At 42.2% G+C, this 13,898-nt stretch overlaps 1 protein-coding gene across 1 annotated transcript; it reads left to right on the top strand.

Annotated features, from left to right (window-relative positions):
- Positions 1 to 214: 214 nt before the first annotated feature.
- Positions 215 to 5,312, top strand: LOC130683973 (rho GTPase-activating protein 20-like). The gene is made up of 4 exons (XM_057503261.1): positions 215 to 431; positions 3,130 to 3,242; positions 3,778 to 3,967; positions 5,187 to 5,312. The coding sequence occupies exons 1-4, from the start codon at positions 273 to 275 to the stop codon at positions 5,310 to 5,312; spliced, it is 588 nt and encodes a 195-aa protein (XP_057359244.1). The 5' UTR covers positions 215 to 272.
- The last annotated feature ends 8,586 nt before the right edge of the window (positions 5,313 to 13,898 follow it).

The following is a 13,898-nucleotide window of genomic DNA, read 5'->3' as shown; positions in this document are numbered from 1 at the left end:
TGAATGGAAGAGGACAGGGTGATTCCACAAAGGCCTTGAAGCAGACAACTTTGATGAAAAAGCATAAATTCCCTGAAATGGAAAATCTGATTAAAATAAGTGGTTGAAGTGTTTCAGAATACGAATGTAGAGTGGACTGTTGGGTAGAAATGTATTTAGAGAAATGGAAAAACGATTCCACATTTAGTCCCACCACCACTACCACAATGCGTCCACATACACTCTGGAGACGAGCTGCCATATGTCTGTCTTTCCTTTTCTTCCTATAGAGTATGCTTGCTTTTATCAATGAAAAAGGCCCTCTCAGGAAAGGAGTGTTCAGAACACCAACCCATATGAAATCTGGCAGAGAACTAAAGGAGAAGCTCAATTCCGGAAAGAAAGTGAACTGGAATAGTGAATCCATCTTTGTGATAGTGGCAGTCTTAAAGGTAGGGAGACTTCTAGCAGTGTTCACACACAGCCTAACTCTGAAGTTGTATGATTGGTATCATCTATCACGATGGCCTAGGAGCTATCAAAAACATAATAGGTTAAGACTGTGCAAAACTATAAAACACAAAGTCAAAATTTCACAGAGCTACTTTGATCGTTAAAAGCCTGCTTAGATATAATTTCCTCTTATGTCACACACGACCTTCCCCATCATACCTCCTGAGCACTCTATGCAAAATAACCATGATAATTATAACAAAATAATAAATTTCAACCTCCACACATACACAAAATGTTTACCAGAACAACCGTCCTAATTTGATGACTTCCTGCCCATACTTCTAAGGAGGGAAAGTTTCCAAAGGAAAATTTATATTCATCTTCAGAGATGGCTGTATTACTTTGCCGTAGTATGCAAAATTAGACTTAAAATGCATCAAAAAATGCTCAGTGCAGCCACCAAAATCTCTGGTCGCTTCATCATGATTCCTTCCCGTTACCCTCATGCCTTTTACTGTCAGAGTCACGTAGCTTTGACTCCAGCATGTGGGTGTCTTTTCACCTTTAGCGCCTCTGGCATCCACTGTTAAAACTTGATTTGTTTAGCTCACCGCCACAGACACAGTCCCACGGAAATCAGCTCCCACCACATGCCTCGCCTGGTAAACATGACTTGTAAAAACTGGGTGCAGCAGCTACAGTTCGACTGGAAATTTTAATGTTCAGTATGTTTACACAAAAAGTAGATCAATTGTGAAGGGACACATCTAAATCACAAGTATCAGTTACACGTCTATAAGGAGAATAAGAGAGCCGAGACAGGGTATCATCAGTCCATCTTAGAGCTTGTTAGCAGTTCTGAACCACAACATGTTAAGGTAGTAATGACTGCAAACAGGTTAGGAAAATTATCACATAAATGTCAGTTACATTTGGTCTTTCCTTGTCCTCCATGAGACTGTATGATAAATAGCAACAGTTAGAAACGACGTAGAGTTGATGACTACCCCCACAGGGACCACAATAATATACACTGGGTATGTGACAAGAAAAGTTGCTGCCGCTCTCTGCAGGGTGCGCACATGGAAATGCTTTCATTTTCTAGCAATAGTCAGCTTTGTTCTACGCGCAAACTAGCCAGAGGGTGGCACTCATAGGTACAGTTCTTAGATATTCCTCAAGTGTTCTCTTCCTAAAGTTGACTGATCCTGGTGGAGAATCAGACTTTGCAACTTTGGCCTTGATAATACCATGTGAAACTAACTGGAGACATAGGCCTCAACGAGAAAGGACTATCTCCTCAGGGCCACACTCATTTTCCCCCTAAGCTGTCTTAAAAGAGACGTGCAACAACAAATACCCTTGGCACAGTCGGGTCACGTTCTGGCTTCAGCACAGCTGGCCACCAGTGGATTGTGCAGCACAGGGTCAAAGGAGAGAGAGGGGACACAAATGCCATGACAGCTGCAGTTTGGGGCACGAGGCTAGGGCCCTTGTGCTCCCTGCTAGACTCTCAGAGCCAGCCAGGACTGTCGTGCTTCTTCCTTTCAAATATACTGGGATGGTTCCACAGCAAACGCTTTGAGAACTCTGTCCCGGGTGGGGACAGTGTGCCAGTGACTCAGTGGAGCAATGACAGGACTGGGACTTCCCCTTTTCCTTCACTGCTCTATCGCCAGCACTCAAAAGAGCACCTGGCACAAAGAGCGGCTCTGTAAGCATTAGAAGGAGGGAACACTTACTGGATTGTAATTGTGATGGTTCCCTGCAGACATTTTTTGACTGAGCTAAAACTAAGAGAAGTCAGTGGAAGCGAGGTATCCCTGTGATGCTGGTAAGGCCCTCAGGCTTGCGCAGAACTTTAAAGCTTCGTAAATGTTAATAGGCTCACACGTATAATGGTAACACTTGTTCATCAGCCTTCTGTGGTGCCAGATTTCCAGGCCTCCACTTAGGAAACTTACATTTGCCTATCCCTAACCCAGAGGCATGAAATTGTGATGTATCTAAATCTTGAGACACTTCCCCTTTTGGGGGGAATATATATATGTGCTACTCAGGGACTGAAAAGGGTAACAGGTAGCTAGGCATTGAGGATCTGGCTGTATTTCCAACATCTGCTGCTTATAAGGCTGCAGAACTGGACTTTTATAGGGTAACAAAAGGGAGGAATCGAACTATTAAAAGAGCAGGTTTCTCCCAACGGGCACAGATTCCTCCGGGCGGAAGGCCTGGTTCTCTCTTAATATCTGTGCAATAGCATGCGCGTGTATGTTTTGCTTAAAAAACTTTACTTGCTAGAATTCAGAGCAAGCACTGTCTCAAATAAACAAGCAAGATGGGTACATGTATTTCTTCTCAAGAGGCTGAATTGTTTTATCACCAGACCTGGTCAGTTTGTGCTAGTTGGCTAAAACGTACACAAAAAGTCACTTCCAGAGGCTACAAGGGGCTTTATCTTCATTGCCAACAGAACCTAGACTCTGTTTTTATGCTCCTAAATTGTGGTGAAAATCCAATGTACTGCTTTGGGTGTGCAAGTCAGAGCAGAGTCAGAACCGAGCTCTCCTGGTTCATGGTTTGGGTGGCTTTGAAGGTAGCGGGCACTGAACTGAAGTTTGCCACTCAAGGTTTTTCTCTGCAATTTTTCCAATATGTATTGACTGCAATAATAATATTCTTTATTTTTGTAAGGATTTTCTTCAAAACATCGAAGGAAGTCTTTTTTCATCCAGTCTGTATGATAGATGGCTTGCTGTTCCTTGTCAAGGGAAGAGGGAGGATGAGAAAATAACTGCCACCCGGAGGTAATGATGCAACAATTAATTACTCTACTAGGCTCACATTGAGAACTACAAATGACATACCCTTAGGAAAATATGCCTTTCATTTACAGCTTTGACCACTAAAATAGTTATGAAATCCGAAGGGTTTTCATTTGATCACACCCAGAAGGCCATTTTAAACATACATGCACCTCTTAACTGCCCTCATTGAACTCTTTTTCCCTAAGCTTACTTGTATGGTTTCCTTGACCATTTTACACCTTCTGAATGTATGAAACTGATAGGAAATAGACCCACAAGTCTACGAGAGATGCTAGTGGACAACTTTGCCAGTGGTATGATCTCACTTTGGCCAAGCACTTATTTAACCGGAGAAGTTATTACCCGGTTCAGGAATTGAATTGAGTCCAACATTTCTGTATGCATTCACACCTGGAGCTCTGCTAGAGTGGGCTGCGTACTTGGTGGACAAAGTGCTCTGTTCCTTGCCTCTGTGTTTCCCACTTCCACATCCAAATGACTTCCCTCACTTAAAATTTCATTTTTCTGTCTTTAGGCTTTTAGACCAGCTGCCAAGAGCCAATGCTGTGCTCTTGCAGTGTCTTTTCGAGGTATTATACAACATCAAGCAGCACTCTTCATACAACGAGATGACCGCATTTGCCTTATCACAGCATATAGCCCCGAGCCTTCTTTGTCTACCTAACCCTTGCAGCACAGAAGCAGGAATGTACTTGATGAAAAGGGTAAGGAGATTTCTTATTTTTATGTCCTGCGCGGCTGAGTCACCACCTTGAATCTGAAACATGTGCTAGTAATTCGGACAGACCAGTTTTTAAAAGTGCACATTTTAATTGCCCCCCTGCCCATCGGCGGGCATTTATCTAGTGGTGTACAGGACAGTGGGCTGCACAGTGGGAAATGGAGAGGAGCTGAGTCACTTCTCTCTCTCTCTCTGTCCAAGAGGGTCAGTGCTACACTGACTAAACAATAGAGAGACAAGAGTGATGTGATGTGACTCCTGGGCTTTGGAGTTTGACAAGCCAACTTTCAGCTCTTGGCCTGCTCGCTGAGGACTTGTAACCGTGGGCACGCTTTCCAGGCGGCGCTTTCCTCACTGTACAATGGCGGGAACACCCAGGACCTCTCTGGTTGTTAGTGGCACATCCCACACGGTTGGGTACTATGTTCCACACACATTGGCCTTCCTCTGTCAGCAGTGGGTCATTCCCAAGAATGCTTGCCTACCCTTTCACTTGGTACATGCTGAGGAAGCAGTAAAACACTCCGGAGCATCCTAATGGAGCCACAGCATGCCTCATGAGATCATAGGTCTGCCCCAGCTCGGCCAGACAGCAAGCATGAGGCGCAGCAGTGCATGAGGAGGGACTGCCCTCAGACAGGCAGCCATGGTTTCTCTCCAACTGCTGATCTTCCATCACAGAGAACCCACAGAGATCTCTGCTTCCCAAGTTTAGGGTTCTTCCACACTTAATAACTGAATTTCACAAGTTTTGGCCTATTGGATGCTTCATAAATTTTAATAAGGTGTTTTACATCATTTGCATCTCAAAAGACCTGGAAAGTTCTTCATAAGAAATAAAGCTTAGCAAGAGATTATATATACATCTCCAACCCAAGCATCCTATGTGACTTCCTTGCAGTTTAATCTATCTTTAAAGATGTAAGCATTGATTTAAAAATGTGACCTACTAAGCTAGGGTAGAAATCATAACTTTCATTCAAACATTGAAACCTTTTTAACATCTGTGCCAAAGTAGTCTTGGAAGTATCATTTATTTCTTAAACAAAACTGGATTATTCTTGGTTCTTTAGAATCAACTATCGAATTTTCCTCAGAATTCTTGTTCATTTTTTGTTAGACCCAAGATTCACATGTGAGATGGGATTTCTAACATTGCCATGTGAAGAAGAGCACCCTGTCTTTGCCCTTTTGTGTTACAGATATCTCTGGTAGAATTTCTCATTGAAAACTGCCACAAGATATTTGGTGAAGATGCCACTTCCCTCCTGGGGAAGAGCTCAGTGAACGGTGGTACCAGTGAGGCTACAGGTACTGTGAATAATTAATTCAGTTGGCTTTCGTAAGGAACACGGTGAGCAGGGTTGCCAGGGATCATGGGAGATGCTCAGACAGCGCTGTTCTGGAGCCTGCAGCAACACTTCCCATAGGCAGTGATTTCCACCTGCTCCTCCTCCCAAAGGCAGGCACACGCTCAGGGGAGGTTTCCCACCATTGTGAGATCAAAGAAAAGATAAGACAGGGTCCCTGACTTCAAGAGGTTGCTAGTGCAGATCGCTACCAGCATTAGGAGACATCATGGTACGATTCAGTGTTTGGGAATCTTTCAAACAAAGCTTGCAGCAGGACCCCTTATACACATAATCATAAGAGATGTACTCTGGCTGAAAGTGGAGTGACTGAAGGGCCTAGAGCACAGCCTGTTTGATTCACCCCACAACACACCCGCCTTTTTCTACTCTGTGGCCCTTGAGGCACCACAGGATTCCAGTGCTCTTTGACACAGGCTGGAAAGAAGCAGCATCACTGACACAAAGTCTGACTTCTTTATAGTGTAAACTCCTGTGCCTCCATTTACCAGCTATGTTATCTCTGGCCAGTTATTCTAGCTCAGTCTCAGTTTCCTCGTCTGCACAATGTGTATGGAAAATTATGTGTAAATCCAAGGATTGTTGTGTAGATTAAATTATAAATATAAATGAAAAGAAAAATACTGGAATTTGCCTTAACACAAATGTTAAAAGTTATTTGATCCTAGCTAATCATGTCTAACTAGCAGCAGTTTGTATTATAATGCAGAATTTTTAGATTCACAACCTGCAAACGTGTATCATGCACCCTTTCACATCTTGATGTTTCTTACGTCTACTGTAATTCAACTACTTTTTGTCAATTGTTAGGAAAATACATTTGATCAGGGGTTTAGATTAGTCTTGTATCTGAGCATTTGCTTATACTAACACAACTATTTGTTTTTCCTTTCATTAGTGACAACAGAACAGTCTTCTTGCATCTCAGCCAGTGACAGTGACAGTGACAGTGATTCATAAATGGTGCAACTGGAGCATGATGCTGAGGTCCTGCCAGACATGCTTTAAAACCTCAGCTACTGGAGCAGGGGTCAAGATGGTGGCGTGAGTAGGGTGGTGGAAATCTCCTCCCAAAACCATACGTATTTTTGAAAATAAACAGATACAACTATTCCTAAAAGAGAGAACAGAAGATACAGTACAACAGCCAGAGTACATCTACATCTGCAAGAACTGAGCATCTAGTAAAAAGGCCGGAGCTGCAAGCAAACTGGCTGACTGCCACAGCTCCAGAGCAGCTGGAGAACAGCCCCACCCCACAGGAACCACACAGAGTCTCCTCCCAGCACGCAGCTAACCGAGACAGACAGAGGAAGGCAGAGCAAGGCCCAGAAGGCACGAAGGGGCACCATTCTCGCAGGAGAACACACCCAGCGTGTCTGCCACCCACTGCAGTGCACTAGGCTACGTGGAGGGCCGCCCTGCCCACAGAAGCTAAGGAGATTATTCCAGAGACTGCTCCTGGTATGCAGGTAGACGGCACAGGCAGCTGAAGCCAAAGCAATGTCAAGAAGGCACAAAGTGGCGCCATTCTTGCATGAGAACACACCCAGCATGGCTGCGAAGTGCTGCAATACACTAGGCTATCCCAGGGCCGCCCAGACAACGGCAGCTAAGTCATTGAATGGATAAAAAAGCAAGACCCATCTATATGCTCCTTACAAGAGACTCACCTCAAACCCAGAGACATACACAGAGTAAAAGGGAAGGGGTGGAACAAGATATTTCATGCAAACAATAGGGAGAAAAAAGCAGGTGTTACAGTACCTGTATCAGACAAAATGGACTTCAAAACAAAGAAAGTAACAAGAGATAAAGAAGGACATTACATAATGATAAAGGGGGCAGCCCAACAAGAAGATATAACCATTATAAATACATATCTACCCGGATACAAGATGGCGGCATGAGAGGTGAGACAGAGAACTCTTCCCAAAACCACAAATGGTACAAAAATATGGTTAATTAATACAATTAACCATAAAAGAGCAAGAAGAAAGAAAGCTGAACCCGACTGCATACACACCTCACAAACAAGGCACACCTCACAAAACAGGGGTATGAAAGCCTTGATCTGCCGGGAACCAAGTCCTTCACCCACCCCAGCTCACCAGCGGGAGGAAGAGAAACGGAGTGGGGAGGGGGTGGAAACTGGGAATTGTTGAACACCTGGACCTGGAGATCTGCTCTGTGAGCAGAAACCTATATTGTGTGGTGCTCTGGAGGTTGGGGAGCTGGGACAGGTGGAGTGCTCAAGAGATTGAGATTCCGGCCATTTGTGGAGGACGGGATTCACACCCGGCCACTCTGGGACAAGGAAAAGGCAGGCAGTCTGAGAGGCTTCCTAGCAGTGAGAGGGCTGCTGAAGGGTCAGGGTTTGCACGGAGCTTGCTGCTTGGGGGAGGGGAGAGCTGGACAAGGTTGTCTGGGTGTGCTCAACCCAGATGCTTGGGAACTTTGAGGACCTGCAGGCGCCCCATCCCCCCGGCTGCCTACTCAGCTCCGAGGCCACCCACTGTGAAATGCAGCCTGCTGAGACTTCTTCCTGGCCTGATAGCACAGGCTCACGAATGGGCAGTCGCTGCTCCGCTGTCAGGCCAGCCAGACGGAAGCCCCACCTACAAAAGCTAGAGATGCCAAGCACAAAGGCTTACACCTGTGTGCTTGGCCCACTGGCCCTGACACTGGAGACAGTCACTGCAGACAGGAATCAGGAAATAGCTCTTTCCTCCCCTCAGGCGCCAGCTCCACTCACCTACAACCCCCAACCTCACTCTAGGGACTGAGCATCTCCTGAGACTGAAGCTTCTGGGCAATAGTGGGCACCACACAGAAATATGAAACGTCAAAAGAACATGGTTCGGAACAAAATCTCACAAACCCCAAAAAAAGGGCTAAATGAAACTGAACTCACCAATCTTCCTGAAAGAGAGTTCAAAATAAAAATCATAAACATGCTTATGGAGGTACAGAAAAATATTCAAGAACTCAGGAAGGGATTTAAGTCAGAGATTCAATCAATAACAAATTCCATATCTGAAATGAAATACAATGGAGGGATTTAAGAGCAGATGAGATGTAGGAGAAGAGAAGGTAAATAGATAGAAATAAGAGAAGAGGAATACAAAGAAGCTGAGGAACAGAGAGAAAAAAGAATCTCTAAGAATGAAAGAATATTGAGAGAACTGTGTGACCAAACCAAAAGGAACAATAGTCACATTATACGGGTACAAGAAGAAGAAGAAAAGAGAGAAAAAAGGATACAAAGTGTCACTGAAGACGTAATTGCTGAAAACTACCCCAATCTGGGGAAGGAGATAGTCTCTCAAGCCATGACGGTTCACAGATCTCCCAACAAAAGGGACCCAAGGAAGACAACATCAAGACATATAATAAGGAAAATGGCAAAGATCAATGATAAAGACAGACTTTTAAAAGCAGCCAGAGAGAGAAAAAAGATCACATACAAAGGAAAACCCATCAGGATATCATCAGACTTCTCAGCAGAAACCTTACAGGCTAGAAGGGAGTGGCATGACATATTTAATGCAATAAACCAGAAGGGCCTTGAAACAAGAATACTCTACCCGGCAAGGTTATCATGTAACTTTGAAGGATGGATTAAGCAATCTTCACATAAGCAAAAGCTGAGATAATTTACCTCCCACAAACCACCTCTACACTGCATTTTGGAGGGACTTCTATAGATGGAAGTATTCCTAAGGCTAAATAGATGTCACCAAAGAGATAGACAGAGAGTACAGAATATGATTCAAAACATTCAAAGAATGAAGGAGGAAGAAAAAGGAGGAATAAAAACAACCTTTAGGTTGTGTTTATAATAGAATATGAAGTGAGTAAAATTAGACTGTTAGATAGTAAGGGAACTACCCTTCAACCTCTGATTAACCATGCATCTAAAGCAGGCAATGGCAATAAGTACATACCTATCGATAATCACCCTCAATGTAAATGGTCTGAATGAACCAATCAAAAGGCACAGAGTTACTGAATGGACAAAAAAAACAACAGCCATCTATATGCTGCCGACAAGAGACTCACTTCAAACCCAAAGACGTACACAGACTGAAAGTAAAGGGATGGAAAAGGATATTTCATGCAACTAATAGTGAGAAGAAAGCAGGTGTTGCAGTACTTTTATCAGACAAAATAGACTTCAAAACAAAGAAAGTCACAAGAGACAAAGGACATTACATAATCATAAAAGAGTCAGACCAGCCAGAGGATATAACTATCATAAATATCTATGCTCCCAAAACAGAATCACCTACATATGTGAAACAAATACTAACAGAATTGAAGGGGGAAACAGAATGCAATGAATTCATTTTAGGAGACTTCAACACACCACTCAATCCAAAGGACAGAGCAACCAGAAACAAAGTAAGTAAAGAGACAGAGGCACTAAACAACATACTAGAACAGATGGACCTAATAGATATCTACACAATAGTCCATCCAAAAGCAACAGGATACACATTCGTCTCAAGTGCACATGGAACATTTTCAAGAATAGACCATATACTAGCGCACAAAAAGAAACTCAGTAAATTCAAAAAGATTGAAATTGTACCAACCAGCTTCTCAGAACACAGAGGCATGAAAGTAGAAATATATTACGCAAAGAAAATGAAAAAAAACTCACAAACACATGGAGGCTAAACATGCTCCTAAATAATCAATGGATCAATGACCAAAAAAAAAAACACAGAAAGACCAAGTAATATATAGAAACAAATGACAGCAATAATTCAACAACGCAAAGTCTGAGGTATGCAGTGAAGGCCGTGCTAAGAGGAAAGTATATTGCAATACAGGCCTACCTCAGGAAAGAAGAACAATCCCATATGAACAATCTAAACTCACAATTAATGAAACTGGAAAAAGAAGAACAAATGAGGCCCAAAGTCACTAGAAGGAGGGACATAGTAAGGATTAGAGCACAAATAAATAAAATCAAGAAAAATAAAACAATAGAAAGAATCAATGAAAACAGGAGTTGATTCTTTGAGAAAATAAACAAAATAGATAAAACCCTAGCCAGACTTATCAAGAGATAAAGAGAGTCTGCACACATAAACAGAATTAGAAATGAGAATGAAAAAATCACTGCGGACACCACAGAAATACAAGAATTATTAGAGAATACTATGAAAAATTTAATGATAACAAACTGGATAACCTAAAAGAAATGAACAAATTTCTAGAAAAATACAATCTTCCAAAGCTGACCTAGAAAGAAAGAGAAATCTGAACAGACCAATTACCAGGAACAAAATGAAATTGGTAATCAAAAAACTACCTAAGAACAAAACCCATGAACCAGATGGCTTCACCACTGAATAATATCAAACATTTAGTTAAACACTGAAAGAAATCATTTTAAATCAACTCCTTCAGTCTGATAGTGAATCTTTGCTGCATTTCAAATTACAATAGTTTACTCTATTGGGGTAGGTATCTCACTTTCCTTCCCTGGATTCCCTCCTCCTTCTATCTGCTAAACGTGAGTGTCTCTTTGATACTCTCTTTGGCTGTTTGTTTTCTTTGCCATTTGGCACTCCCTGGAGATATTCTCAAGAAACTTCAATTCAGCTACTACTCAGAACCAGGTTGCTCCACTCCTACAACTCAATAGCAAAAATGCAAACAGCCTGAAGAAAGAATGGGCAAAGGACTTCAATAGACATTTCTCAAAAGAAGACATACAAAATGGCTAACAGGTCAAGAAAAGGTGCTCGAAGGTCATTAATCACCAGGGAAATGCAAATTAAAACCACAATTAGATAACACGTCACACCCACTAGGATGGCCATTATCAAAAAGATAAAGAATAACAAGTGTTGGAGATCTTGTAGAGAAGTACGCACCCTGGTACACTGTTGGAGGAAATGTGAAATGGTGCAGCCATCATGGAAAATTGTACGATGGTTCCTCAAAAAAATGTAAATACAACTGCCATATTATTCAGCAATTTCACTTCTAGACATGTATCCAGAAGAAATCAGATCCTGATGTAATATTTACACTTTCATGTTCACTGTAGTATTTTTCACAATAGCCAGGTTATAGGAACAATCTAAATGTCCATCAACAAATGAATGGTCAAGAAAATGTGGTACATACATACAATGGAATATTATTCAGCCTTAAAACAAGAAAGAAGTCCTGCCATATACAACAACATGGATGAACTGGAGAAAATTTTGATGAATGTGAAATAAGCCAGTCAAAGGAGGACAAATACTGTGTGATTCCACTTATATGAGATGTCTAAAATAGTCAGTCACAGAAGCAGAAAGTAGAGTTGTTAGGCAGAAAGACAGATGAGCAGGATGAAAAGAGGGTGGGGCCCACCAAGAACGCAGGGAGTTAAGCAGATTAAGCCAGAGAGCTAGAAAGGACTCAGGCCCTTTGCAATGTGAGTTCATTCCACATGCTCTGAATCTGTGCTGGTCTTGAGACTTCCTCTAGCTAATGCAGGTGAAATATGACAGAGACGAGGGACAAGCATTATGAGCAATTTTCCTAAAACATGATGAGATGAGCATAATAAGAACAGGAGAGACTTATCTTAAGGCAAGACAAACAGTTCTAACTGATGTGTTTGAAATTCTTGGGAGTAGCCACTATCTTAGAAAGGAACAAAGGTTTGTCCTACAGAATTACCTAGAGGACGGGTTATAGACAATGACATAGTGTCTCTCATCAGAGAGAATCATGAGATGAGACCTCCTGACAAGCCTACGCCCCCTGACCCTTTACCTGTATCCCATTCTTGAAAGCCTTACAAGACAGAACCCTAAGCCCTTAAGTGTACCTTCTTCTCTCTGAGGTTGCCCACACTGCCCTTCCATGGAGTGTGTATTTTCAAAAGACTTTTTACTGTTCAACTTATTACACTTTGTCTCTGCGCTCTGCCAGTGATACCTTCGACACTATGCTGTTCCATTCCACTTTCCAGATTTTAAGTGTAAGTCTTTACTCTCTGTCCTTCTCTAGATAAGCAAGTAAACCTGCCTTTATATACCTTGACTCTAGCCGGTTCCTCCCTTACAGTATATTCGAATAAACCTTTCATTCTGCTTCACTACTGTGTCTCTGCCCTTCAATTCTTTGTTGTGGCAGGGACAAGAACCGAGAAAAACAAACATCACCCCAACAGAATGGTGGTTGGCAGGGGCTAGGAGGAAAGGAAAATGGGGAGTTGTTATTAAATGGGTATAAAGTTTTACTTATGCAGGATGAATAAATTCTAGGGATGTGCTGTACAACACACTGCCTGTAGTTAACAAAACTATTACTGTACACTCAAAAATTTGTTAAAAGAGGGTAGATCTCATGTTAAGTATTCTTACCACAAGGAATAAAATTAAAAAGAATCAGATTACTCCCAAGTTTATGTCTTCAATCCATTTGTCACTCTGTTCTCCATACTCTTACAAATGCCTTTCAGTCATTTGCAGATGTATATATAAGTCCCTCAGCCTTACCATAGCTGATGAACCTCATCATCTTCTGCACAAAACTTAGTTCTGAAACATACATTCTTTATCCTGGTGAAAGGCACCACCCAGTTCCTCCTCCTCTCTCCCCTACGTTGGATTTTTACTTCAGCATGTTGATAGTTCTGAAACATCTCTTACTCTGGCTCCTCTTTTTCCACACAATTATATTTGCCTTAATTCAAGCACCCTTCATCTCTCAGTGCACACTGCAATAACCAGTATTCCAGCCTCCACTCTCTTCTATGGTCTCTCCTTCATTCTGCTCCCAGACACATGTACCTAGACTGACAATCTAATCCCATTACTCCCTTGATTAAAATATCTCAATGTGCACCAACCCCTCCAAAGGAAAAGCCCAAAGATGTCTCTTATGTTGTGATTTCGGCCTACCTGTACAGTCTCACCGCCTACTCTAAACATCTTTAATTGCCTTTTTCCTTTAAACTGACATGATTCAGTTCTCTATATCTCTGCTTATATTATTCCCTCTGTACAATTATTTTTCTCTTTTTGCCCTTCATGCCATTATTCTCTATGCTTTATCTTTCATCCATCGGTATCGGCTGAAGAGTAATCCTTTCTTGGAATCCTGTGTTTTTTTGAGGTCTTTCCTGCACAAACTGCTCACAGAAGCATCAGATCTCTGGACACTGGTTAGAAATGCAGAATCCCAGGTCTACCCCAAACCTACTGGGTCCCCTCCAGGGGGTTCTGTGGATGTGAGAGTTTGAGAGGCACTGTGCTAGATCAGAGCTGCTCCTGGCACAGCACCGTTAGCAGCAGGTGGGACCTTCCTGCACATGCAAATCACAATCTAATTAAAGAAGTGTACCCAGAACATATAAAGGGTTCCCAAAACTCAGTGATAAACATGCACACTTTCTTAATGGTCAAAAGATTCGAACAGACATTTCACAAAAGAAAATATACACATGGGAAACAGGCACATGAACAGATGTTGTACCTAATTAGTCATTAAGAAACCACCTTGAGCTATCACCAAACTGTCCAAATG

Source organism: Manis pentadactyla, chromosome 5 (genome assembly GCF_030020395.1).
Source record: "Manis pentadactyla isolate mManPen7 chromosome 5, mManPen7.hap1, whole genome shotgun sequence".
NCBI lineage: Eukaryota > Metazoa > Chordata > Mammalia > Pholidota > Manidae > Manis > Manis pentadactyla.
Note: the sequence above shows the minus strand (reverse complement) of the source record. Positions and strands in the feature narration are given on the sequence as shown.